Source organism: Xyrauchen texanus, chromosome 1 (assembly GCF_025860055.1).
Source record: "Xyrauchen texanus isolate HMW12.3.18 chromosome 1, RBS_HiC_50CHRs, whole genome shotgun sequence".
Classification (NCBI taxonomy): Eukaryota; Metazoa; Chordata; class Actinopteri; order Cypriniformes; family Catostomidae; genus Xyrauchen; species Xyrauchen texanus.
The window spans coordinates 46,578,185-46,603,044 of NC_068276.1; the positions used below are offsets into that span (position 1 = coordinate 46,578,185).

At 37.9% G+C, this 24,860-nt stretch overlaps 1 protein-coding gene across 2 annotated transcripts in view; it reads right to left on the minus strand.

Moving 5' to 3' along the window:
* Positions 1-7,201: 7,201 nt before the first annotated feature.
* Positions 7,202-24,860, minus strand: part of LOC127644750 (CREB-regulated transcription coactivator 3-like) — a 51,470-nt gene continuing 33,811 nt past the window's right edge. Inside the window, exons 7-15 of one of the 2 annotated variants that reach the window (XM_052128109.1) lie at positions 17,540-17,578; positions 16,954-17,039; positions 16,512-16,561; positions 15,299-15,516; positions 14,290-14,555; positions 12,566-12,826; positions 12,182-12,265; positions 11,872-12,070; positions 7,202-10,802 (exon numbers count right to left, since the gene is read on the minus strand). In XM_052128109.1, coding sequence (XP_051984069.1) covers positions 10,597-10,802; positions 11,872-12,070; positions 12,182-12,265; positions 12,566-12,826; positions 14,290-14,555; positions 15,299-15,516; positions 16,512-16,561; positions 16,954-17,039; positions 17,540-17,578 — 1,409 coding nt within the window. In that variant the 3' untranslated portion in view covers positions 7,202-10,596. The remainder of the gene's footprint in view (positions 10,803-11,871; positions 12,071-12,181; positions 12,266-12,565; positions 12,827-14,289; positions 14,556-15,298; positions 15,517-16,511; positions 16,562-16,953; positions 17,040-17,539; positions 17,579-24,860) is intronic. The other variant, XM_052128119.1, reaches the window with a different exon arrangement.

The window sequence follows — 24,860 nt, forward strand, 5'->3', positions numbered from 1 at the left end:
AGGGCCAATGTGAAGTTGATTGCTTAGGTAACTAGTTTTGATTTAATGAAGTTTAAAACCACTTTAAATTAATTCTTTTTATGGATGTGTAGATGACAAAGTATACGGCATGCAGTTGATCCACCCAAAATAATTATTTATGTGTAAATTCTATTAATAAAAATCTATCAGAATTGCAATATCATAAAGTTTTTTGCATAAAGTGAAATTGCTTGTCAATTATATTTTTGTTATTAACGTTCAACATACATGAATGTGACAATTGGCCAGCCTCAGATAAACATTTGCATTGTAAATGGGCAAAAGCACATTTGCAATAAGAAGGAAAAGAAGATAGCTTTTCCTCTACCGTGGGAAAATCCTGCAGTTTTCCTAATAACAGTACAGCTGCACAGAACGCAATTTGAATCTGCAGCTTCTCACTCTTTCCAGAGCTTGGAGGTTACGGAGTTTAAAGGTCTGTAAACACACACATCACTCATATTAAGCTTCACATACAAAGATACAGATGATGCTTTGAATTATATACAAATATCACCTGGTTTGTAAAGTTTATACAATCTTGTAACTACTGCATTCAGAATGTGCAAAGATTAAAAGTTGCCCTGGAAACCAGACTACCCATCAAGTCTGATTGTTTAGAACTCTCTAAACTCCATTCTACTGTAAATCACATGCTGTTTATTAGTGGCAGTGGTGATGTCTCCCATAGTGCAAATTAATCTATTCTCTGTGTTACTAGGTATGCAAGAGTGGAATGACTGCACGGTTTGGGACTGTTTTCCACAACATCCCTTGTGAGCCAGAGAGCACAAATGTTTGCGAGTTTCAGAGAAGATAACAGTTCCCTGGATGAGAGACTCCCTCCTGAACACTTGTCTTATGACGCTCTCTATGGTTTATGCCAGCTGCTATGGATGATTGGCAGATTACAGCTAGTAACATTAAATCTTGGCAGGTGATATCTACCAGTTCCTCTCAAGTGATATGTGTTTAATCTATACAAACAAGAGCACATGATTCATTCCGATTAGAAAGGAAAAGAAACCACTGATTCTGTGTTGACAGACATCTTCAAACACAGAGAGCACACCCACCAAACAATGTCTTACCTTAAATTGAGTTTAATAAGAAAAATTAACTACCTATAAACTATTAACTACTAACTATTTTGACATGAGAGGTATATAATGTGAGGCTCTGTTCATCAAGATGTACATAGCTGAGAGATTTGGAATGAAATCTCAGAGGATCATCAAAATACAGAACAGCTGGCTAGTAGCTGCAATAATCTCACAGTGTGAAAGCCCAGAGGGCAGCAGATGTGTGAGAGAACCCAACCCACATGTCCCCAATTTTGTCCAGAAATATGCAAAAACGTTGATTCAAAAAGAGGTACCTGACAGGAAAAAAATTATATTTACAAATAATTTAAAAATAAGCTAATTATTCTCAAATGCTATTCACAAAAATACCTTAAAACTGATGTGTAATTTTTGTATGCTCATGATCTTCCTCATATCCCAGCTTAAAGGTGCATTCAGTAATTTTTTTCTTCATTAAAAAAGTTTTACTCCTTAACAAATTAATAGTTATTGTGAAACTTAGGTATAAAATCAAGCGCAATAACATGTTCAGTCATATCAGTAACCTTATGAAAGCCATTTTATTCTACATGAAGAGGGTCACACATGTTAGAATCAAACGATCAGTCAAATACTACTTGCTTAATCTCAGTAACTGCCCTGATATTGGACACTTTCACACATTGATTTAAGTAATCATGGCTGAATGTAAATAGGAAATTTCTACAATGGGAAAAATCTGAAACTGAAAGTCATTGATATTAAACAATGCTGCATCCACTCCACCAGGTGTCACTGTAGGTCCAAGATGACACAAACGCAAAAGTTACGGAGTGCCCCTTTAACAATGTGTAACACTGTGGTACTATCAAAACATTCCTCTGTTTGTTTGTTTGAGCAGCCCCCAAGCCCAACACAGCAACATTGGCTCAACCAAGGGTATGAGTTTGGGGCAGGACATTCGGTTTGTAAAACCATTGGAAAGCGGAGGGAGTTTTCAAGAATATGTTTAAAAACAAATATTTATTTTGCAATACAGAGCAATAGTCTGGTTCTGGAATTAAACATCCCATTATATTGTTCCGTAGAGGAATTTATTTAATTTAATTGTTCATTGATGGTAAATGCTACAGGTGAAGCCATCAGTTTGCTTCATTAAAAAAATAAAAATAAACTTCCTGGTGAAGAACTCCACCACCCATGATCCTGAGAGGGAAAATCCACCACTCAAGTGTATCTATTGCTGTGGTTTGTTTCCGCAGCAAAAGAGCTCAGCTGTAACCGCCCCACTTCCATTACACTTGGGCCGAGTTCGGAATGGCATGCTACCATACTACTATTTCAGTTTCTGTCATGACATATATGGCTGAAGTAGTAATAGTATGGGCAATATGTCATTCTGAACTCAGCCAATGTGAATGATTCAATAAAATCAGTCTCTCTACACACTCAAATTACTCTAGACTTATAATCGACAACTTAAAATTAATAGTTTTATATATTTCCATCATTTGTAATTCAATTACGTAATTCGCAGTGCTTCATGGGATTGCAGTTCATTCCCTCATGAATGACGTTACATATACACTCTTGAACCTTTGCATTTTCATCACTTTTTTTTTTTTACTTCAAATCAATGTTTGTAATAATGTGATTCAACTTTGAGGTGCTTGATTTGGTTAACGGCTTAAAACACCTTTGTTAAGACTTTAATGAAATCACTATATAAAAGATAATTGGGGAAAACACTTCCGGAACCAAAAAGACATTTGTTGCCAGTTGTGGCACAGAATTTACATACTTCAGCTTTAAGAGACAATTTTCTTCTCCATCATACACACATAGCAGCACTCTTCCCAAAGTGATGCCTACAATACTCATACTATCTTAGACCATCAGTTGGGATCCATTATGCAATTTCAATTCATGTTTCATTTGTGAAGATAAATAATGACGCAGTTCCCCTCCCTTATTCTGTCACTCTAGTAATCCTCTTTGCGCAAAGATTTATTGATAGTACACAAAGACAAATAAACGCAAGCTCAGCCATTTTACTACATATGCTCGTGCAGGGCTTTGCGTCCTTGAGGAGTACAGTAGTTTGACATACAGGAAGGGAAAAGAGACCAGAGGACATTGGGATGAATAAACCAATTCTGAGTATCTGCATAAACACACAACACTCACAAACACAGCTGTGCTCTGACTCAACATAAGAGCATGTCCCTGATTACCATTACAGAGTCAGTATGTGTATGTCTATAGATACATTGACAAGAAATGCACTTCTTTTACCATGTTGGTAAAAGATTTATATAAATCAAAATATGGGTTAAATCTGTTTTAACTGAATTGTTTTTGTCATGACATGCAAGACTTGTGTGGGAATGTTGAATGTTTCATCATTAGACATATTTAAGTGGACGTTCTCTAAACAATCCATGAAAATGGTCAAGAATTTTGCAAATCACAACAAATACATTGGTCTTCTTTTGTCAAAACAATGTGCAACTGTAGGTCAAAAGTTCATGTTCAAAAGTCTGTGCTTGCCATAATTCGAACCACTGTCCCTAGTGGCCAAAGCTAGAAGTGTTGTTGAACATGTGGGCACATGTGAGTTTCCATATGAAATGTCCACAGAGGGGCGCTAAAAGAGAGTTGTAAAGAGTTGTTTTTAGTTGTAAATGATGTAATACAGTGCATAGGAATGCATATTTTATCAACCTTAACACCCCAATCCTAAACTAAAATATCAGTAGAGTACAAATGTAATCTTAAAGGAGAAATGCAACTTACGAATTGCACTCGTCACTGATTATGTGCAGTTCCTTCCTGGTTTCCATGCAGAAACAACGAACAGATCCCATGTTCCTGAGACTAGTTGCACCATAGGAAAACGTAAACACATTTGAACTAATGCTAAAATATCTGAAGGGAGTTGCCACTTGTTAGTAACTCGCAAAATAGGGTCAATGTCAGGGTACCAGAACATTCAGTAGCAACATGTCGACTTTGGGTCAGTTTTAGTCCCTAAATGAAGTATTTAATGTTCAAATTGGTATAACATAGATGCACTTCCAGGGCTTTTTTTTTTGTTTTTTTGTGGATGTCAGCTGATCCGGTGCAGGTGTTGGTTATTTCTGTTGCTACTAAGCCAATACATTGTAATCCAATAACCCAAGAGCACCAAGAGTTTTGATGACTATGTGCTAAATTTATGCAAGAGGGTGTCATTGTTTCAAGTAAATCATAATAGCTCAACTCTTATTGATGGACTTGCTTTGTTATGTTGAGCTAACACTCACAAACACTGCTAGGAGTATGAAAATGTTCTGTATACCATACACAGTGAAACCGAAGTCAGAAAAAAGGAGTTAACTTGGGGAAAGTCTTTCACCCCTTTGTTTAAAATACTGGGTGGCAAATCAATGACGAAATCTGTAGTGTGTCCGGGAAATAGATGTAGGTCTTTCTTACCTCCCAGACTTCTAATGCGGACAAGGCATTCATCAGAAAAATACCAGAGTTTCAGGGGCCCTGCAAATAGTTTAAAATTAGGCCTGCCAGGCTGAATAATTAGCCATGATCAAACCACCCCGAAGACAGTAGTGAAGTTACTTTGAAGCTGTGTTGAATAAAGCCAGGAATGGAACCAAAAAGGTCAATGAAGGGGGGCACCAGAAAATGGCTGAGGATAATCAGTCCTGCTATCCTTAAAACATGAAGCAAGACAGGTGCATGTAAGAAATAAAAATAAACCGTTTTTTTCCGCAAACAGAAGTTCTTAGCATTTGTTTTTGGTGGAAGTAATAATTTTCTGGTGGGGTTTCTTGCTGTGGATATCAATCTCTTTGTCCGTGATGAACTGGGAAAGAAATGAGGAAACTTTGACAGCACATAGAGAATTATCAGTGATGGCTGTACTAAAGACACAATGCATTTGAGCGGATGGAGGGGCTGTTTGGGGGAAATAAGAGCACACAATTAAACACAATCTACCCAAAAGTTGCAACGCATTAGTAAAAAAGAAACAAATAAGCAGTGTTCAACCCAAAGGGCAGAATGGAGAAAAATGAATTAAGAGTCCAAAGTTAGAGAGGAATTTTAAGAACATTTGAAAATGTGTGTATATTAAGTTAAATTAATTAATTAAGAAGCCCAGATCTCCCCTGAGCTCACATATTAGCTGAAAGCAATTAATCTATTTATGATGATTATCTGGAAAAACTAAAGGTGCTATATAAAATTCAATTTCTTGCTTCTTCATGCAGTGACTTCAGGGACAGATTACTACCACTTTCACTTTGAGGCCAAAAAATCCTTTAATTCCAGCCTTTTTCCTCACTCTGGAAGTGTATAGTCCTTGAAAGGGGCAACCAATAATCCTCTCAGCAGTCCAAACTGTCCTTTGTAGTCTTCTGATTTCTAATTTTGTAGCTGAATCAAGTTGAGAAATTTTAGATAATACCAAGCAAAATTTTTATTTTTTTTAAACAAAGCATTCAGGGGATTTGCACACTGGCCTGCAACTGATAATCAAAATTATAATAATTATAATGATTAATCATAAGTATCTCGCTCCATTCTGCTTACTAAAACAAGACATAATCACTCAAATTCTTTCCCCATATACTAGCTACCCTAAAAGCTGAATAACATCAGTTCTGAACGCAAGACATCTGTGGGAATAAAATGTACTGACTAAATAAAGATCTGAAATAAGATCTAGCACACAGCAAACAGCCTTATAAACAAACTTTTTCAAGCTTACTGGTAAGCACAGTGTTCTCATTCTGATTTTGTCTCAGTACTATTAATAGGGATAGCTCACCCCCCAAAAAACGTTTGTCATCATTTACTCAACCTCATATTGTTCCAAACCTTTTATGACTAACTTTCTTCCTTGGAACACATAAGCAGATGTTAAGCAGTACCATTTACTTGCATTTCATCTTTTTCCATACAAAAAAGTGAATTGTGACGAATGCTAACATTCTGCCAAACATCTACTTTTGTGTTCCAGAAAGAGAGAAAGCCATACAGGTTTGGAATGACATGAGGGTAAGAAAATGATGACAGAATTGTCATTTTTGGCTGAGCTATACCTTTAAAAAAAAAAAAAAAGGAAAAAATTAAATGAAAGTTAAACTTGGCTAAAGTAATTGGAGGTGGAGGAAGAGCAATCGCCGGTTTGGAGATGGGCCTCTGAACATTTATTGGAATACCGCAGCTGAAAGAGATTAGCATGCTTTTATCATGTTCTTCTTCTCACTGCTGTCCAACATGTTATTACTAGGTTACCTGTGTTTTAAAATCCATTAGCGTGAGTGCAGTATCACACAGGTAATGAAAGGCTTGCCAGGGCATCTCTCCACATATTTGAGGTATGTTGCACGCATTGCTGCATTTGAACCAGACAGATTGTTCTCACCACCTTTAGACCCAACACACACAGCACAGTACAATATCTATCGTAATCTCTTGGTTTTCCCAACAGCAGACAGCAGAGGACAGTTGATCAAAGAAGATTGGATTTAATATCTATGCACTGGAATTTGATTCCACTGCTTTCAGCAAAGTAAACATTCTCCACTCAAAGGGAATATTACACATTTTTATAGCACATGAACAATGCAGTCCATATGAATTGGCTAAAGGCCTATTTACCTCAATTTAAAATGCAAGTTCACACAAAAGTGAAAATGTCATTCTGAGAAAATCAGAAAATGTTGACGTTGCTCTTTCCCATACAATAACAAAAGTGAATGGGAACTGAAGCTGTCCCTTACATTCAGCTGAACACCTCCTTTTCTGTTCTTTGGAGGAAAACAACAACACAAGAGAGATTCAATTATTTCAGATATTTCCATTTTATTGTTATAATTCTTTTTTAAAAGCGAACCACCCCTTTAACTTTTCCTTTCAAGTATTTAATTTGAGCAAATTGAATCCTCACTGCTTTATTTATTATTATGGTGCTTTGTGAGTGGTTTTTAATTTTTTTATTTCTGCTCTTTAGTAGTCTTTCAAATACTTTCTCAGCATCAACGTCTTTTAAATGCAACTACATTGGTCAGAAGTGTCTTACTGACTCCATCTAGTGGTTTAGCATGAAAAAGACATGAAGTGAACTTGAAAATGGGCGACAGAAAACAAGTTGATGTCGAACAAAAGAGAAAACTCACTGTAGATGTCTGATAGACAGTGAAGAGTTTTATTTGTTTATATTAAATCAAAGGAAAGCACTATAATATACTTCACAAACCAAACACCTTGTGGTGTAGTAAAATTGTAATATCTGAAGATTTTAATATGGCATATAAAAAAAAAAAAAGTAGTAACACTCGTGGAAAAGAAAATATTCTTTAAATAATATAACTGTACATTTTTTTTAAAGGTGACAAATAAAGACAAACTAAAAAAAAGAAAAAATAATTCCTTCTAAATATCTGTTATGAGACTAATAAAAAGGAGCCACAAAAATGTTTTGCCTTAAGAACACAGGGCCTGGGGGAAAAAAACTAACAAAAAAGTCACATTCCACTCAATAGGACAACGAGTAGTCAAAGATTAGCAAGAATAAGGCAGAAGACGAGAAGTCCTAGAAGAGGGAGAGAGTGAGGGATGGGAACAGACTTGTTCTTGTATGCAGTACTCTGGTACTCTTCTGTTGTATGGGGCTCCCACAAGCCCTCTTATACCCATAAGACACACCACTTCTTTTCAACAGAACTAATGAGAACTGTTTCACTCCATCCCTGAAAACATACCACTGTTCATATTCATGAAAAACTACAAAGTTACCTGGAAAGAGAGATATCAGGTTGAGAAACGATAAAAGGATGTTAGTTGTATCAAGAGATGCACACATTTTTAGCAGAAACATTATGCAGCAAAACATGGTCTAGAACCCAAAGCTAACATCTGCATCATAACCCTTTAGATCATGTTCTTGTTAAAACCGATGCTGACAATACATCTTAAAATAATGTAAAAAACAAACCTGCAGCTGCAAGCATATCTTAATGCCTGTGATAACCTTTTCTACAGTTGGGGCGAGATTTATCACAGCATAAAGGTTTTTGTAAATCTAGCCTCTATCTCTGCTTCTGTCATTCACCCCTTTGTCTTGCCTCCCTCGGACCACACTGAACAATGAGTAAACAATCCAAAAGGTAGAATTTAAAATCAAAACATCTTCACTGGTTCATTAATTTGTTTTGCAAGTCACTAAGATTAGGGGTGAAACATTCTGAATGCACCAAGTCAAAGTGCTTTTGACCAAATCTCTATGATGACCTGGATGAAGGGCGAAAGAAAAAGTGGACATGGCACACAGATAACATTGCTATTGCTTTCCATTACCAACTCTAGAACCCAAACTTAGGAATAGAAAACTACACAGATAACAACACAGTTAACAGATAGAAGAGTGCTTTTAAGATCATTTTGGATCTGGCAGTCTGGAGGCAGCACTGGACACTCAGCATAGAACTACTTCTGATATGGTGGGGAAAAAAATACATTCCTGAGTTACATTAAAAAAAAATTCTTCATCTTAAAATATTTGGTCATTTAAATCCAGTCATTCACAAAATACATGGCACACAATGCAAAATGTGCCAGGAAGGCAAAATCCTTCTAAACAGGTAACTAACTATGCATAAATGTAAACAACATCTTGGCCAAAATAAAAACATCTTAAAAGCCTAGACCAATTTTGGTCAGAAGATCAGTGCAAAATGCAACAAAAGCAATAACAATGATACGTGTTCCATGTCCACAAATTAGACTTGGTTTTATAATTCTGCACTGTTTTAAAAATCCTGACAAGAATCAAAGCTGCAGAGAAAGAGGGCCCATGCTTAACAACATAAAAAAAAAATTGCATCGCAAGAAACATTCACAAATGTAGACGTCCACAACAAAAGTTCAAAGGGAAAAAACAAACAGATTAACAAATACAACTGACATTTTAAGCTGCATTACAACTCTGTATAAAATCTGAAATAAGCACAAAGATATAGTAAACATACAAGTAAAATAGTTCCTTTTATGGTCTAGATTGTTCCAGTCGTCTGAGACAGTCCTGTGCTAAAGTTCTGCATAGCCAATGCTTTATTTCCTCACTGTGGACTAGATCAATATCCGTAAGATAAAAAGGTTTTATAATTCTTCAAAATTTAAAAAATTCAGCGCCTACTCGCATATGTAATTCTTTGTAAACGGTTTGCCCTTTTTCCGTTTCAAAAATACATTCTCGTCAGACAGAAAATTATGAGGCATATATATATATATTCAAAATAATGCTCTATACACCACTAGATGCCTCTTCTTTTTGTAGTAAGTATGACTGTGCTTAGGAGAGGGTGTAATTCAATGAATTCTCCTCTTCTTTCATTTGAATGAAGGGACTGAACACATTCAGGGTATCTGATGGGACGGACTGACTTATCACAGCCTTATGGTTACACATGTGCCTTTGGCTCACCTGAAGGCTGGCAAGTGCCAGTGTATCTGTTACACAGCATTATTAAGCAATTAGCTAAGCTCATGCTATAAACAACAACATACACTGTAGGCTGCAGTACCAGAGGCTGTTAGATGAGTTAGGAGAGTAGAGATGCTTGTTCTGCCTCAAGTAGTGTGAGCCAGGCAATTTAGCAGAGTGGCTCACAACAAGCATTTTCTGACCCTGGTACTGAAACAGAGGTCGGGGAGGGTGGTGAGGGCAAAGCTCAGCCCATCCTGCTGGTGTCTCATATCATAGCATTTGGTGTATCAATATGGACTGGTATTAGGCCAGCTGTCAACTCCATCTGTTCCATAACCTGTCATATTGGCGTCTTCGCACTGTCTCTGCACTCACAGCCTGAAAGAAAGGATTGTCCTGGGAGGCTTCCCATCCTTTTGAAAGTGTCATTGAAAGCTGGTGTGACCTTCTGATAACATCCAAAAGCAAATGTGTAAAACAAGCACATTCATTTTGTTTTGGTTACATGGCTTTAAATAAGACTAGCAATGCAAGGGCACAAACCAGCCATTACTCTTAGAATGGTGGTATCCGTTTGGCATTGCTATGGCTTCAGTGTTCTGATTGTCACTCTGCACAATTAATAGATTACACAGCAGGTTCATGTCTGTAGGTTAATGCGTCCAAGCTTGCATGTTTGTTTCTATTTCTTCACAGATCAGAGCATGTTTGAAGCACCCAGATTCTTTTCACACATCTGATGAGTGATGAACGGTCTCTCAGGAGGCAGATGGAACATGCCGAGTGAGAATGGCCACTGAGAGACACCGTCTGGGTGAGTCATGCAAGTTTGATGTTTCACATTAAATCCACATGTAGTGTTTATGCATGCGCTTGGCATTTAAGAAAACGTATTACATTTCAAGACATGTTCATCTTTTGTATTTGTATAGAACATGGGAGTGCTATAGGTACTGTGCTGTATGCTTCATGAACGTGGACTTCGTAAGTACGTGCGTCTACATGCATGAGGTTTTTTTAAAGTCTGTCGCTGCGAAAGCTGTCCTCTACTGAGGGGTCAGGCAGGACCATATCAGGGTCACTGAGCATGCTCAGTCCATCCAAGCTGAGTGGCTCAATACGAAGTTCGTCCTCCAGTGGGAAAACTCTGTCCGAGTCTAAACACTCCGGCACTGCAGATAACACACTGCTGATGTCCTTAGACAGGTTGGGATTGGAGTCATCTAAGACAAAGAGAGACCTGGTGATTCCAGTGAACTATCATAATAGGGTTCCCACTTTTTTAAAGGCACAATTTTCCAGGACATTTAATGTGCCACTTGGTTGTAATATTTAAGCAAAAACAAATGAGAGTTATTAAAATTGTGGTTATTGGAGGGTTACTTTTTCAAAATTCCATATTTGGCAGTTTAATTAGAGTAAATTTTATCATTAAAATGGTTTCTAATCAAATGAATGTCAAAAATGTAATCAAATGATAAGAGAATTATATTAATACATTTCTTCAACGTAACATTATTTGTATCAAATAAAGTACTTTTCTACAAAATCCTCATAGCACAATCCGAAACAACACTGAAGATATGTTTGCAGCACAACAGAACATCACAGATGTGAGATATTGATTTAATACATTATTATTTAATTGCATTAAACAAATTTTGTTACCAAATTACGTAGGTTAGTAAAGAAATTAACTCTGGTATTACTAATGACGCAATTCAGGTGTTAAGAATTGGTTCTTTCTTTTGGGAGTACATAACTCCATTTGTTCGGTACTTTGATTTATGAAACTTTGCAGACTTTTTTACATTCACAAACGGCTATATAACACTCTACATGAAAGGTAATATTTGAAAAATCATAATAAGTGCTCTTTAAGTAGAACCACAAAACATAAACGTTATACATGTTATCATGATTTCAGTGGGACAAAATTGCTTACCCTATCAGTGTAACGTTATTTTCAATATTCCAAATTAGTTGCCATGTCAACGAAACCCTGTAAGGCGGGTTTTGGATTTAACCATTTTACCTTACTGTATTGCCTTACTGTAAGCACATTTAAAAAAGAGATAAACTTTTTTTAGATAAACGAAGGGTTGAAATTATTTTTGTGGTTTATTCAAGATTATGCTACAAATGTTGTTGATTGAACTAAACTTGTATTGAACCTTGAACATTCCTTTAACCATGATCTGTGTGAATGCACCTTTTAAGAATCAGGGACTGAAACATTTGGGGGAAGTCTCATAACGACTACACAACTGCCCTCTTTCAGATAATCTTTACCTGTAAGTATAATGTTGGGCACTCCTCCTCCACAATTAGAGTAGAGCATGTTGGATCTCATCTGAAGATGGTCTTGCAGGTTGCCATGGCTACCGCTCAAGCCCATGAGAGCCGCCTGGGAGAAGTACAGGTTGGAGGAAGGGTCAAATCCACCTGCCACTGAGCTCATGGCATTCTCCAACATATTATACTGATCCTGCTGTTTAAACACATACACATAAAACACATGTCGCAGACCAAAAATGAACAAATAAAGAACCAGAAACAAAGAATTCTGAGTGCATTGCAGAATAGGATCCTATATATTTACCTGATAGGATGAACATTTGGACTGACGTCCAGAGAACTGTGCTTCCATGAAGGGATCATTAAAGAATGTTCCCATGTTGTTGTGCTTTGAGAACAAATAAGCAAGAGAGAGAGTTGTTCTAAATATGATAAACACAACATTTGCCTCAATATATAAAAGCAAGTCATGGGATTATTTACATTACATAGCACATGAACTTAAAATAGACATTTGAGCCAAGGAAATCTTGGTACTTTAGCTTTAATACCATTTCAATTTTGCCCTGATCAGCTAAGAATAACCACCCTCTGTCACACACAACTGTAAATGTATAGCATAATGAACATTATAGCTTTCCCCCATACAGCCCTGTCTCTTCTAACAGTTGGTTTCAATGAAACTCACAGCACTGGAATTAAAGTCAAGTTGGACATTGTGCAGAGGGGACACAGGCTGGTGCTGTTGTTGTTGTTGTTGTTGCTGCTGCTGCTGCTGGCTGCCTTGGGGCTGTCTTTGCTGCACTACTGGATGCTGGGAACTCTGCTGCATAGACAGATGGGACTGGGGTGGTGGTTGCTGCTGCTGTAGGGGCTGCTGAGTTTGCTGATAAAGGGGGTATGGTGGTGGCGGCTCCATTGGCAAGTTGCTGGTGTCCAAGGCAACCCCCTAGTAAGTAATAGTACATTTCAAAGTAAGCAAAAGTTCATTTAAAATGAAAGATTGTTTCCATAGGACAAAGGAGGAGATGTTAGCAGTGTGAAAGTGTCCCAGTCACTATTCACATTCACTGAACATAAAAGATGCGGTGGACAAAGTGAATGGTGACTAAGGCTGTCAGTCTCCTAACATTCTGTCTAACATCTCCTTTAAGCCTTGCTTACACTTTCGCCTGGCACCGGAGCATGTCTTATGCACGCAGCTCTCGACAGACCGAGGCATTTACTGTATACATGACGCACAACGCGTTTGCACTCTTCCCCAAAAAACAGATGGCAGCGCAGAGAAAATATCAGCTAATCCAACAAGAAAAAGCAGGGAAGAAGTGCTTTACTGAACTTTTCATTTACCTGGCCAGGTTTTATAATAATAGTCCATGTTCCATACTCGTATGCAAGAAGTGAACAAAACATAAACATTTAAAAACCAGTTGTGGGCTATTTTACACTGTCTGTCTGTAGCTAAACTCAGACACTTAAAGGGATAGTTCACCCAAAAATGAAAATTCTATCGTAATAATCCTACAAAGATGAGATATTCTTCTAAAATTAAAAGAAAGAAATAAAAGAAAGAAAGTCATACACATCTGGGATAGCATGAGGGTGGGTAAATTATGATATTTTCATTTTAGGGTGAACTATCCCTTTAAGTGTATTGTTAAGATAATAGTTTTATATTTTACAGCCATGAAGATGACTTTTACATTTTGAATAATTGTATGAACACTAAATTACAATTAACATGTTAGTAAATACAATGTGTTTTATTTTGTTTTTATTTTACACTGTATAAAATAAACAAGACCTGTTCAGTTATATATTAATGAAACCAAACTTATTGCTAGACACATTTATTCAGTGTATAAAAAGTAGTTGTTAAATAGGCTTACTTGTCTTTCTAAACAAAACTGGTAATCTCACTTTAAGAAAATATTGTCCTTTTAACATTATTTGCAGTAGTTTTTCCTCTGCCTCAAAAGCACAGGCACAACTGCCAAGCCCCTTTGCTCGAACATGTCTAATGTGATTGAAGCAATGTGCATGCACAAAAATTGGCATATGCACGACCTTGTGAAATGAAGCCTTGAGAAGGCGACAGCCACGGTTATGTCACTGAACCCTTACAAACAAGCAGCTACGTCAAGTTTAAACCAGGTTTTAGTGTTCCATGGAAAACAGGAAGTCATAAAGGTTTGACAACCTACAGTAAGGATGAGTAAATGGTGAGTTTGAGTAAACTATTCCTTTAACTGCAAGCTCCTCTACAGTATGCAGCAGAACACTGTCCTTGAACAATGAACTAAGCAGTTTATACAACCTTTCCAAGAAGCCAGTGATCTTTAAACCTCTGTAGAATGTACCACTGTAGAATGAGAGACATTGGTTGAGAGGATTTAAAGAGCTCCTTCTTACCTGTGTAATTGGAGATAGAGAGGGAGACATGGTTGGTGAGAGCTGCTTGCTCAGGCTTCGCCGCTGATCGCCCCCTGGTGAGAGTGTCAAAGGACTAATGGGGGCCGGCCGCCTCCTGGGTGAACTCGCCATGCCCGTCGGAGGGGGGTTGGACAGCGAGGAGAGACGTAGAGACGTATGGATGGATGGATTGCTGAGAGATGAGGGCAGCTGAGAGTTGTTGAGGGACACCTGGATGGAAGGGTTGCTTAGAGAGGATGACAGCCCTGGAGAACAACAAACATAACATAATTATCGGACCACCTTTAGGTCACAAGTTCTCCTTAAACTGCTATAGTGAAACAAACAGTGAAAAACTGTTTGCATACAGGGAGATTCCTGGCCTGATGTCCAATCCTTAGAAAAGACACTGAGCAATTGTTTACTGGTTATTGGACTAATGATAATGAGAGAGAAAAGGGCTGTATATGAGCAGCCAATTCAGAGGTTAAAGGTTGCTTGTGTCTCTGGGGATCAGCCAATCAGCGAGGAGCACAGCCGAAATGGGCAGCAGAACCATCCCAGCACACCCTGTTCCAAGACTTGAGACCAAATGGAAAGAATAAAGCTCAAGAGAATGGAAGTCAAAGAGAGCTATCAGATGGACTTAAAAAGGGGGCAAGAAGAGAAGAGCTGTGGACTTATGCATGGATGTGGCCGTTTTGAAAACACGTGGCATTCATTCCACAGAAAGCGCCTACAGTGTAAGCCTATTGTGCCCCATTAAACAAAGAGGACAGTGTTCAACCAGGCTCTTCTGAAGCCATGAGATGATTTACACAGCCTCCTTGAATAACGATTTAGTCACAAACAGAGCCAGGGGACAGTGCACAGTAGATTAGCAGGTCTTTGGTTTGTTTAGATGTTATTTGAAAAAGGGTCTTGTCAAAAAAAACAAAACAAAAAAAAAAACAGTACATGTTAATGTGTCTGAAGGAGTGTTCAAGTTGGATATAGTTAAACCAATGACCTTGTGAGTTTCCAATGCCCAGGTGCATCATGGCTGCAGGGAGGTTGCCAGTGCTGTTGCCTCCACTCAGGTTGGGATATCCAGCCTCATCGGGGTCCAGTGGAGTGGGGAGTGGAGAGGGGAAATGCAGGTTACTGAGATCAGGCAAAGACCCACCAGTGTTTAACGTGCCCTGGTAGTGAAACAGACCTGCGTTCTGCTCTGGAGAGGGGAATATACTGCAGAGAAAGCAAAATGGGCAATTTCAGTACAGGGAAATTCCAGGATTACAGACGTGACATTTGCGGTGAATAAGTGAAAGTTAACTTTATATATACATTATTGTGGTCTATTCGAATACCTCATTCTGATTAGCTTAATTTTAACCACCATTCAATATTAATGTGCCTATTCTGCTGTCCTCCGTAATGAGACATTTCAAGTCTCTGCATAAACTACCTCTGCACGCGAGTGTAGTGTAGCAAGTCTGACTCTCAGAGCCAGGATTAACCTTCACATCTCAAAATACAACATTAAGTCATTCAATGCTGTCTTTAAATCAATTATTAAGTGATACAGGTAAAACAGAAAAGACGCCAATGTTCATCAGCAATGTGTTACCAAATCTGACCTAGAGAAACTAAGATCTGCATCTACACTTTCCCTTACACACCATTAAGGCTTGTAAGGAAAGTAGGGTTTGGCATTCAGCATTTGATTTGCATGTACGGAGAGAAGGAAACCGGGACCTTTTCAAAGGCATCTTTCAATGTCTGGCAAGATGATTTTGAATTGTAATTTCATAAACTTAATCTAATATTGCTAATATTAGGAACAGCGCAAGGCCACAGGGACACCACATTGATGTCTAAGAGTTCAAAGTGTGCAGGTATCAAAGCATTTTGGATGGTTTCCCCTAACCATGCAAGTGCCACTTTTACAACATTCAGTTCTTAGGAGTGCCATCCTTTCAATATTCTCTGGCTATTATTATTTCTGGATTGTGCATTTAAATTCACTGTTTGAGTTTTTGCAGAATATTTGGTCTTCAAAACATTTTTTCCCAATAATTGAATAATGAATAATTTAATTCATTAAAATAAATATATTTATTAGGGCTGTCGATTTAACGCGTTAATAACTTGCAATTAATTTTATTAAAAAATATAACGCAATTAAATTGCAATATTTTATGTTTAAATTTAACTTTAGTAAGTGATAAAATTTAACTTACTTAATTCCAGGCACTTCACATGACTTTGGCCGGGAGGACAGAGACTGCACCTGCAACCAGGTAACATGTATTAAATGTGTTAAATGTGCCACACTTACAAAAGATACATTTATCAACCTGTTTTCTATAAAATATGAATTAGTAATGTTGCCTAGTTAGAAAAAATATCATAATACACATTTCAATAACACATTTTGTTGTTGTTATCAACCGTACAAAGATTCTAAATCATGCAGGGCAATATTAAATATTACTTACTAATCTAAAATGACTGCAATAAATGTTCAAATACTGAAAAATCTGAATCAAACAATTTAACAAATTCAACAAAAGACAGACAAAACTAAAGTTGACATTTCTGGGTGAAAAGTTAAACAAATAAATGCATAATTCCATTACATTATCACTTTGAGCTTAAGTCATTTGGTCCTTCTGCCCTTACCTTTTTGGCCTCCCATAACTGTTTGGGCAGAGGCTTATTCACACCAAGCAGATTCTCCTCATTAGGGACAGCAGGAAATGAGAACACTGCAGAAACATTATAAGAAATAGATAACTTCTGTTGCCATTTATATCCACTCACATTCATGCATAATTCATACTGCTCATCAATAGACGGCTCAAAAATAATAAAAAGTAATCAAGACTAAAATGTTTTTATTAAAAATAAAAATAATTACTCCACCGGCACCTGTGGCTTACCAAAGAAAGAGCAAGATTTATTAAGGTTAAAGGCTGGAATAAAACTATATATCTGTCCCTGTGTCTGAGTGAAACTGCCAGCATGGGACATTAACTATTTTGCAACACCCCACTACAATAAACCACAGCAAAGGAGAAGATATGTGGGATGTCTCTTTGAGAAAATATGCTGTCATTAAAGAGGTACTGGGTCTTATAAAGCATATTCTGACTGGCATGTCCAACATATTGCATATGTAGAGTTGCATCTACTTTTAGTGGTCTGAACCCTTGATAGATGGTCATCAGACACATCAACACACAACCTCATACATGCAAACACTTACCATCTCCAGTATTCTCACCATCTGCTTCATTCATGCTTGCTGCACGACAAAAACCATAAAGAGAGAAAGATAAAGAACAATTATATTAACGAAAAGTCAACAATTTTGCATTCACAAATGTAATTGATTTTTTACATACTTTATTAGAAAGAAAAGGCCACATCCACAATAATCCGTTTTTGTTTGAAAACTGTTTTCATTTTCTTAACCTCAGCATTGTCCAATTTAAGCAGTAATGAAGAGCTTTTTTGAAACCCTGTTTCCATGGAGTAAATCGCCATTCTAGTGTGGATGAGAAGCGTAAATGTAGCAAACAATATAATTTCAAATTAAAGCATAAGTGTATACGTGGCCTAAAAAATTTCCTAGAATATATTATAACAAATCTTAACAATATTCTTGACAAGGTCATTTAATATTCTTAAGAAGCATTTTTGAGAATACAAAACATTTACTTGTTGAAAATTGGACAATAAGAAGAAAATAATAGTCAAACTGAATTTTATTATTTCATAAATCTGGCAGAGAAAGACAGGAAAGTATTTGAAGAAAGGGGGAGCGATGGGACACTATCGTGTCGGGAGCATGAGCTACTGTTTTTCTACGGTTCTGCAAAATATTTTAATTCTGTCTTTGACAAAACAGACAATCTGTTAGCAAGAGCCACTCAACATACATTAACATTTTGACTGCAAGCTTTTACATGCACCAGAAGCTGAAATGAAGCAAGCAATGTATATTTCCTTATTCATATTTATCTAAAAGCCAGCATTGTCTTTTCTAAAAGACAACGCTGGCAGTTGGCAGTTCAATTTTCTGACTTTTCAAGTAGCACAACACAACCATTTGATTCTATGAAATGAGTCACTAAAGAGTACACGCTCACTCCACCCCTTAAAAATGAATGGGACAAACTCATGAAGGGGATTAGAAAATGACTTTTTATTACGTTCTGTCTCTTTATGGAAACCTTCCTGATAACTACCGTTTGAGGAAAGAGAGGGAAAAAACAGCAACTATGAGTCGCAGTGAATCAATTGAGAGGCATTGTTTTGCACGCATCACAGAAATTCAGCGGGAAACAAGCATCCTTTCTGCTTCCTCTGACAACAGTGGCCCAGCATCGCTGCAGCATGGGCCCAAAGCCAGATCGACCAGTCCCAGCACTTCAGCAAAGCTGCCTGTCCCAGACGTCCAACTGCGATGCACAATGAGTCAAACAAAAAGTACGGAGACACCTCATTTCCCCCTCACAGAGACCAGCTGAAAGTCTCATAAAATGGCTTAACTGGGACGGAAAGACAACTATAAAAAAAAAAAAAAAAAGTTGGCCTGAGTCCATAGCTTTGTGTGATCTTGACGGTTTTAACTTAAAATAAAAATAATTACAAAAAAAATAATACAATAGCTCATGGAGTTGTGAAGTCAGAACGTAAAGTCCATTATTTATGATTGTTCTAGAACAATCCATAAAGAAGAGCATTAGAAACTGCAGTTCTCATGTCAGAGTCAGAAGGGTAAGAGTCAAGCATGTGCGTCATTTCCTAAAATTGGCACACAGTGCGATACATTCTTACTGCATTTAGGAGCTCCACGCATGAATGGCACAGTTGCATCACACAGCCAAGTTGGCTAGCAGATTTAGGATGAGACTACTGTGATAGCGGAAGTGAGACAAATTTCTGTCCCAAGTGAGAGGCTGGCTTGTACTTGTTTAAATTACGTGAGCCTGACTGCACACCTCCATACAGTGTCAACTGCATAACTGAGTAAAGTACAGATGCGCTGCCAGTCAGATATTAAATCTTTGCTGTCTGCCATTAAGTGCAGCTATTTCTAATCAGTTTGAAGTATCTGTTAAATATGCCGTTTACTTCTGTTAACAATTGAATGTCACATCTGCACAACATTATACAAGTAACCATCTTAAACCTATTGACTAAGAGTGATTTTTTACATTACCAGTGCTGCTAAATCAGCCTTTAATTCATCGAAATCAATTAATGGGAGAGAATGATAAACTGAAAGACTGCAGAAGAGTGAAAGAACAACAAATGTGATTTTTAAGTCAGTGCGAGTGTGTCTACAGGAATAGTTTAACCAAAAATGAATAATAATAAAAGCATGATAAAAACGGTCCATAAGAATTGTGTGCTGCAGTATATACCTAGGCTTCTGCAGACATACTGTAAATAATCACAAACTCTGAGACTGGTGTTTCTCAGGGAGGTCAGAGACTCTATGTGGCGTGAGAGCGACTTAAACTGCCCTGTAGACTCACTCACAGACATGCTTGGCATACAGAGCAAGTTGTGTTTTTGAGGTGCTTTGAGGTTGACAACCCGTGGTCACTTTATGCTTTCATTGTATGGAGACGAACAGTGTAAACATATTTCAGAATTCTTCCTTTTGTGTTTCATGGAAGAAAGCTAGTCATACAAATTTGGACCACCATGACAGTGAGCAAATGATGACAGAATATTCATTTTTGGTATTTCTTTAGGAAAAATAGCGAGAGCGGCTTTAGCAAGGTATGGTCAGTGCTGTCAGTTCTCAATTTCACCACCACACACTTTCGTTGATTTAATGAATGTTTAAAGATTTGCACTGCAAGCACATACGTTTCAGATCAACACATCCCGCCCGATGACATAATCCTATAATCTTAAAGACATTATCACTGTAGCACACACTCAACAAGCAGAGGCAAACAGGAACTCTAGTTCTGGTTGTTTTGGGGGTACGAGTAAGATCATAACATCTGTACAGCTCATGTATCTGTAATTTGTGACCTAGACCACTAGTGTCTTTATAAGAGCTGTATACATCAATGAAAAACAGCAGTACAGGAAACATCCCTGAAACAGCATTTTGCAACAACAGCATACCATTTAAAAGCCTGTGTTTGTAACCAAGACAACAAATTAAACAAACTGACAGTGACCCAAAGCTGTGTCGTGCAAACACACTGCACTAAGCATGTAATGGGTTACAATTAAGTCTTCTAATTCAATGCTATAAATCACTGATTTATCATTCATGACTGTTATGATGCAATCCATTTGACCCCTTACATTTCAACAACATTACACCGTACACTATACAGAGCATTTCAAAGAATATTTGTGGGCTTGGGAAGTGACGCCAACAGCAGGAGGCTCTTCGTTCATAGGCCACGTTCACACAGCAGCAGAATACGGTTGTCAGTCCTGTATTTGAGTGCTTTAATACGGTTTCCTTCACACAAAGGTTGGTTACTTACGAGAGTGACAAGTGCATTGTATGACTGAACTGGCACCTGCAAGTTTTCAGAAAACACAACCACTTTTAGACACACCTGTGCTTTGTGAACAGAACCATAATGTAACTAGTAATTAGTCACATCACATGACGTGAAAGACACGGTGCACTCAGGGCCGTATCAAGACAGTGTGGTGCCCCTGGGCACTATACCTCAAAAGGCCCCCCCCAAAAAAAAAAAGTTCGATCACGCGCGCACACACAAACACACAAAAATAGAGCGATATGTATCGCTATTTAGTTTTATTTATTTTTATACCGTGTATTCTCCGTGTAAATTCGTGCACCGAGACGTGACGCCCGTACCGTTTCGGTTCAATACGAATAACTTACATGTACCGTCCCACCCCTAATATTTATCTTCATTAATGTCCTCTTCCTCACCCGAGTCTTCCTCGCTCCTGTCTCCCCCAAGGACAAGGAGAATATCCTCATTCGCCAGCGGTCATCGCCGACGCCCTGACTAACATTAGCAGCTGCTGCATCTCCCCCACTAGCAGCGCCAGCGGTGTCAGACTTAGTGCTGCTGGTGTCTGCAATTCCCGTGTTCTCCCAAAAAACTAGTGATTTAACAAAAAATTTGTCGATCCCTGGAACATTTTTTATTGTAGCTAAACGTCTAGCGTCCTTCGCTTTCTTTAATCTTCTTTTTGCGAAACCACTCAATTGCCGTCTGTCCATTTTGGATTTTGATTCATTTTCTGTAGTAGCCGTTAAAAAAATGACACATTTGCACGTAATTGTTGTGGACCAACTCAACTGTGACAGATTGGGGAGGGGGGTGATAGTGGTCATGTAATCTTCATTTATTTATAATTTATTATTATTATTATTATTGTTAAAATAGTGTTCATAAACAAGTTATGTATGGTCTTTCAAGAATTTCAAGTTAATAATATAACAATTTACGAAAAATATTTTTAAAGCTTGGGTCATGTGGTGCCCCCTAGTGGTTGTGAATGGTTGGTGCCCCTGGGCACTGGCCCAAGTGCCCTTATGGATAATCCGGCTCTGAGTGCACTTTACAAGCGTGTCTCTTGATAATCATGAGGGGTTTCAGTAACTCACGGAGACAGAGATAATAACTACGTGTCATCTGAAGACCCAGCCACTGTTTCCCAATGAAGCTACTTGCAGAAGCGAGCCGCAAGACACAAATGCTGGTTAAAAAAAGCTTGGGTAGAAAGCATTCAAAGACAGTGTTGGTTAATTATTATCCGATAGATGAACTAAAGCCACAACTGGACTTGTTAATTAAATATGTGGGGTCAATTGTGAAAAGACATGCCCATGTTATGGATGTTGCCCTCTTTGATATTTATTTTAGTTACTGTCACTATGGTTACAGCTGTCAGAATACGGCCTGACTTCAGTTGTTCGTTCACACAGTCAATATTCAAGTCACTACTCCATGATGCTGTATTAACAGGACATTTCAAGACTCACACCTGTAAGCAAACTTCGTTGTCAATCCCAAAAATTGACAGAGAGAATGTGCTATAGTGACCAGTGGTGATAATGTTATGAGTCATAAAATGTCGACATTTAAATTTGGACCATGTTGTTCGTTGGCTGGACGCCTGGTACTAAATAAAATTAAAGTGTTTAGATTTCTGAAAAACAAAACAATTGGATGCCTGGACTGCAGCAGTGAAGGAAGATGGCTAAATACGTACTAACAATTGTAAGACACATACAGTGCATTCATAAATTATTCAGACCCCTTAATTTTTTTTTCACATTTTGTTGTTGCAGCCTTATGCTAAAATGCTTTTAAAAGAAATTCACATCAATCTACATGCCATACTCCATAATGATTGAGCAAAAATCAGATTTTTTACAATTTTGCAAATGTAATTATAAGAAAAAAAACAGAAATATCACACTGACAAGTATTCAGACCCTTTGCTATGACACTTGAAATTTAGCTCAGGTGCAACTCATTTCTCTGGGTCATCTTTGAGATGTTTCTACACTTTGATTGGAGTCCACCAGTGGCAAATTCAATTGATTGGGCATAATGTTCCTAGATCCAAGATGACGCATAGAGGTGATCGTGCTTTTTGTATCACTGGCCCCAAACTGTGGAACAGCTTTCCGGATTACCTCATGACTGCCTCCTCTCTATCGGTTTTTAAATTGTTGCTTAAAACTTTCTTATTTTCATTAACATTTAAATTTACCTTAAAATCATGGTTAAGCTGTGAAATTGCCTTATTATCTACATTTTATTTCTGTTATACTGTCTTGCCTGTGATACCACTGTACAGCACTTTGGTCAAATATGGTTGTTTTTAAAGGTGCTATATAAATAAATGTGATTTGATTTGAATTGAATTTGGAAAGGCACACACCAGTCTACATACTGTCTCACAGATGAAAATGCATTTCAGAGAAAAAACCAAGCCATGAGGTCAAAGGAACTGCCTGCAGAGCTCAGAGACAGGATTTTGTCAAGGCACAGATCTGGGGAAGGCTCCAAAAAAAGTTATGCTGTATTAAATGATCCCAAGAACACAGTGGCCTCCATAATTCTTAAATGGAAGTTTGGAACAACTAGGACTCTTCCTAGAGCTGGCCGCCAGGCCAAACTGAGTAAACAAGGGAGAAAGGCATTGGTAAGAGAGGTGACCAAGAACCTGATGGCCACTCTGGTTGAGCTCCAGATATCATGTGTGGAGATGCGAGAAACTTGCAGAAGGACAACCATCACTGCAACACTCCACCGATCTGGGCTTTATGGCAGAGTGGCCTTTTTTTAAATTTTGAAAACTGTTTGGCCTGAATTCCAAGCATCATGTCAGGAGGAAACCAGGCACCTCTCATCAACTGTGTAATACCATCCCAACAGTGAAGCATAGTGGTAGTAGCATCATGCTGTGGGGGTGTTTTTTAGCATCAGGGACTGGTCAGGGTTGAAGGAAAGCTGAATGCTGCAAAATACAGAGATATCCTTAATGAAAACCTGATCCAGAGCGCTCAGGAACTCAGACTGGACTGCAGGTTCAACTTCCAACAGAACAATGACCCCAAGCACACAGCCAAGACAATGCAAGTGTGGCTTAGGGACAACTCTGTGAATGACCTTGAGTGGCCCAGCCAGAACCCAGACTTGAACCTAATCGAACATCTCTGAAGAGACCTGAAAATGGCTTCAACCAACAGTCCCCATCCAACATGACAGAGCTTGAGAGGATCTGCAGAGATGAATGGCAGAAAATAACCAAATCCTGGTGTGCAAAGCTTGTCGCATCACACCCAAAAAGACTTGAGGCTGTAATCGCTGCCAAAAATGCTTCAACCAAGTACAGAGTTAAGGGTCTGAATACTTATGTCAATGTGATAATAATAATTTTTTTTTTTAATAAATTAGCAAAATTATCAAGAGTGTAGATTAATGTGAAAAAAATAATAATTTAAAGTATTTTAGCATTAGGCTGCAACAACAAAATGTGAAAAAAATGAAGGGGTCTGAATACTTTATGAGTGCACTGTAGGCCATCAAACATTTTATGTCTGGTGAGTGAACTAACTTCTTGCCAACTAACTGCAGGTTTGATAGGTAGAGTAGAGTTCTTTACGGACTCTAAAAGTGAGCTTATAGAGCACTCCCATCATAATTAATGAAGCTGAGCAAGTCACACATTTGTAGTGTTAACAGCTTCACTGATTATAATGGAAGTTATCAAATATTCCCGACCTTTCCGGTAAGGAAATAAATAGAAGCTTTCATCATCTCTCTTGTGTAGATGCACTTAGTCTTCAGGTAAACCACTTCATGTAAACGTTTGACATCCTTTGAGAAAAGTTATTGCCTTAAAAGTCTGGGTGGATTATTACATGACAAAAAAATCAATCAGTAATGTAGATTAAATTTTTTGAGTAAACTAATAAGATTACTTTTGGATTACTTTCAATCTAATTCTGCATGATTTATTCCAGAGATCGGCAACCTACGGCATGTGTGCCAACATTGGCACGCGGAGGGGTAATCACTGGCATGCACTATGAACTAACCAAG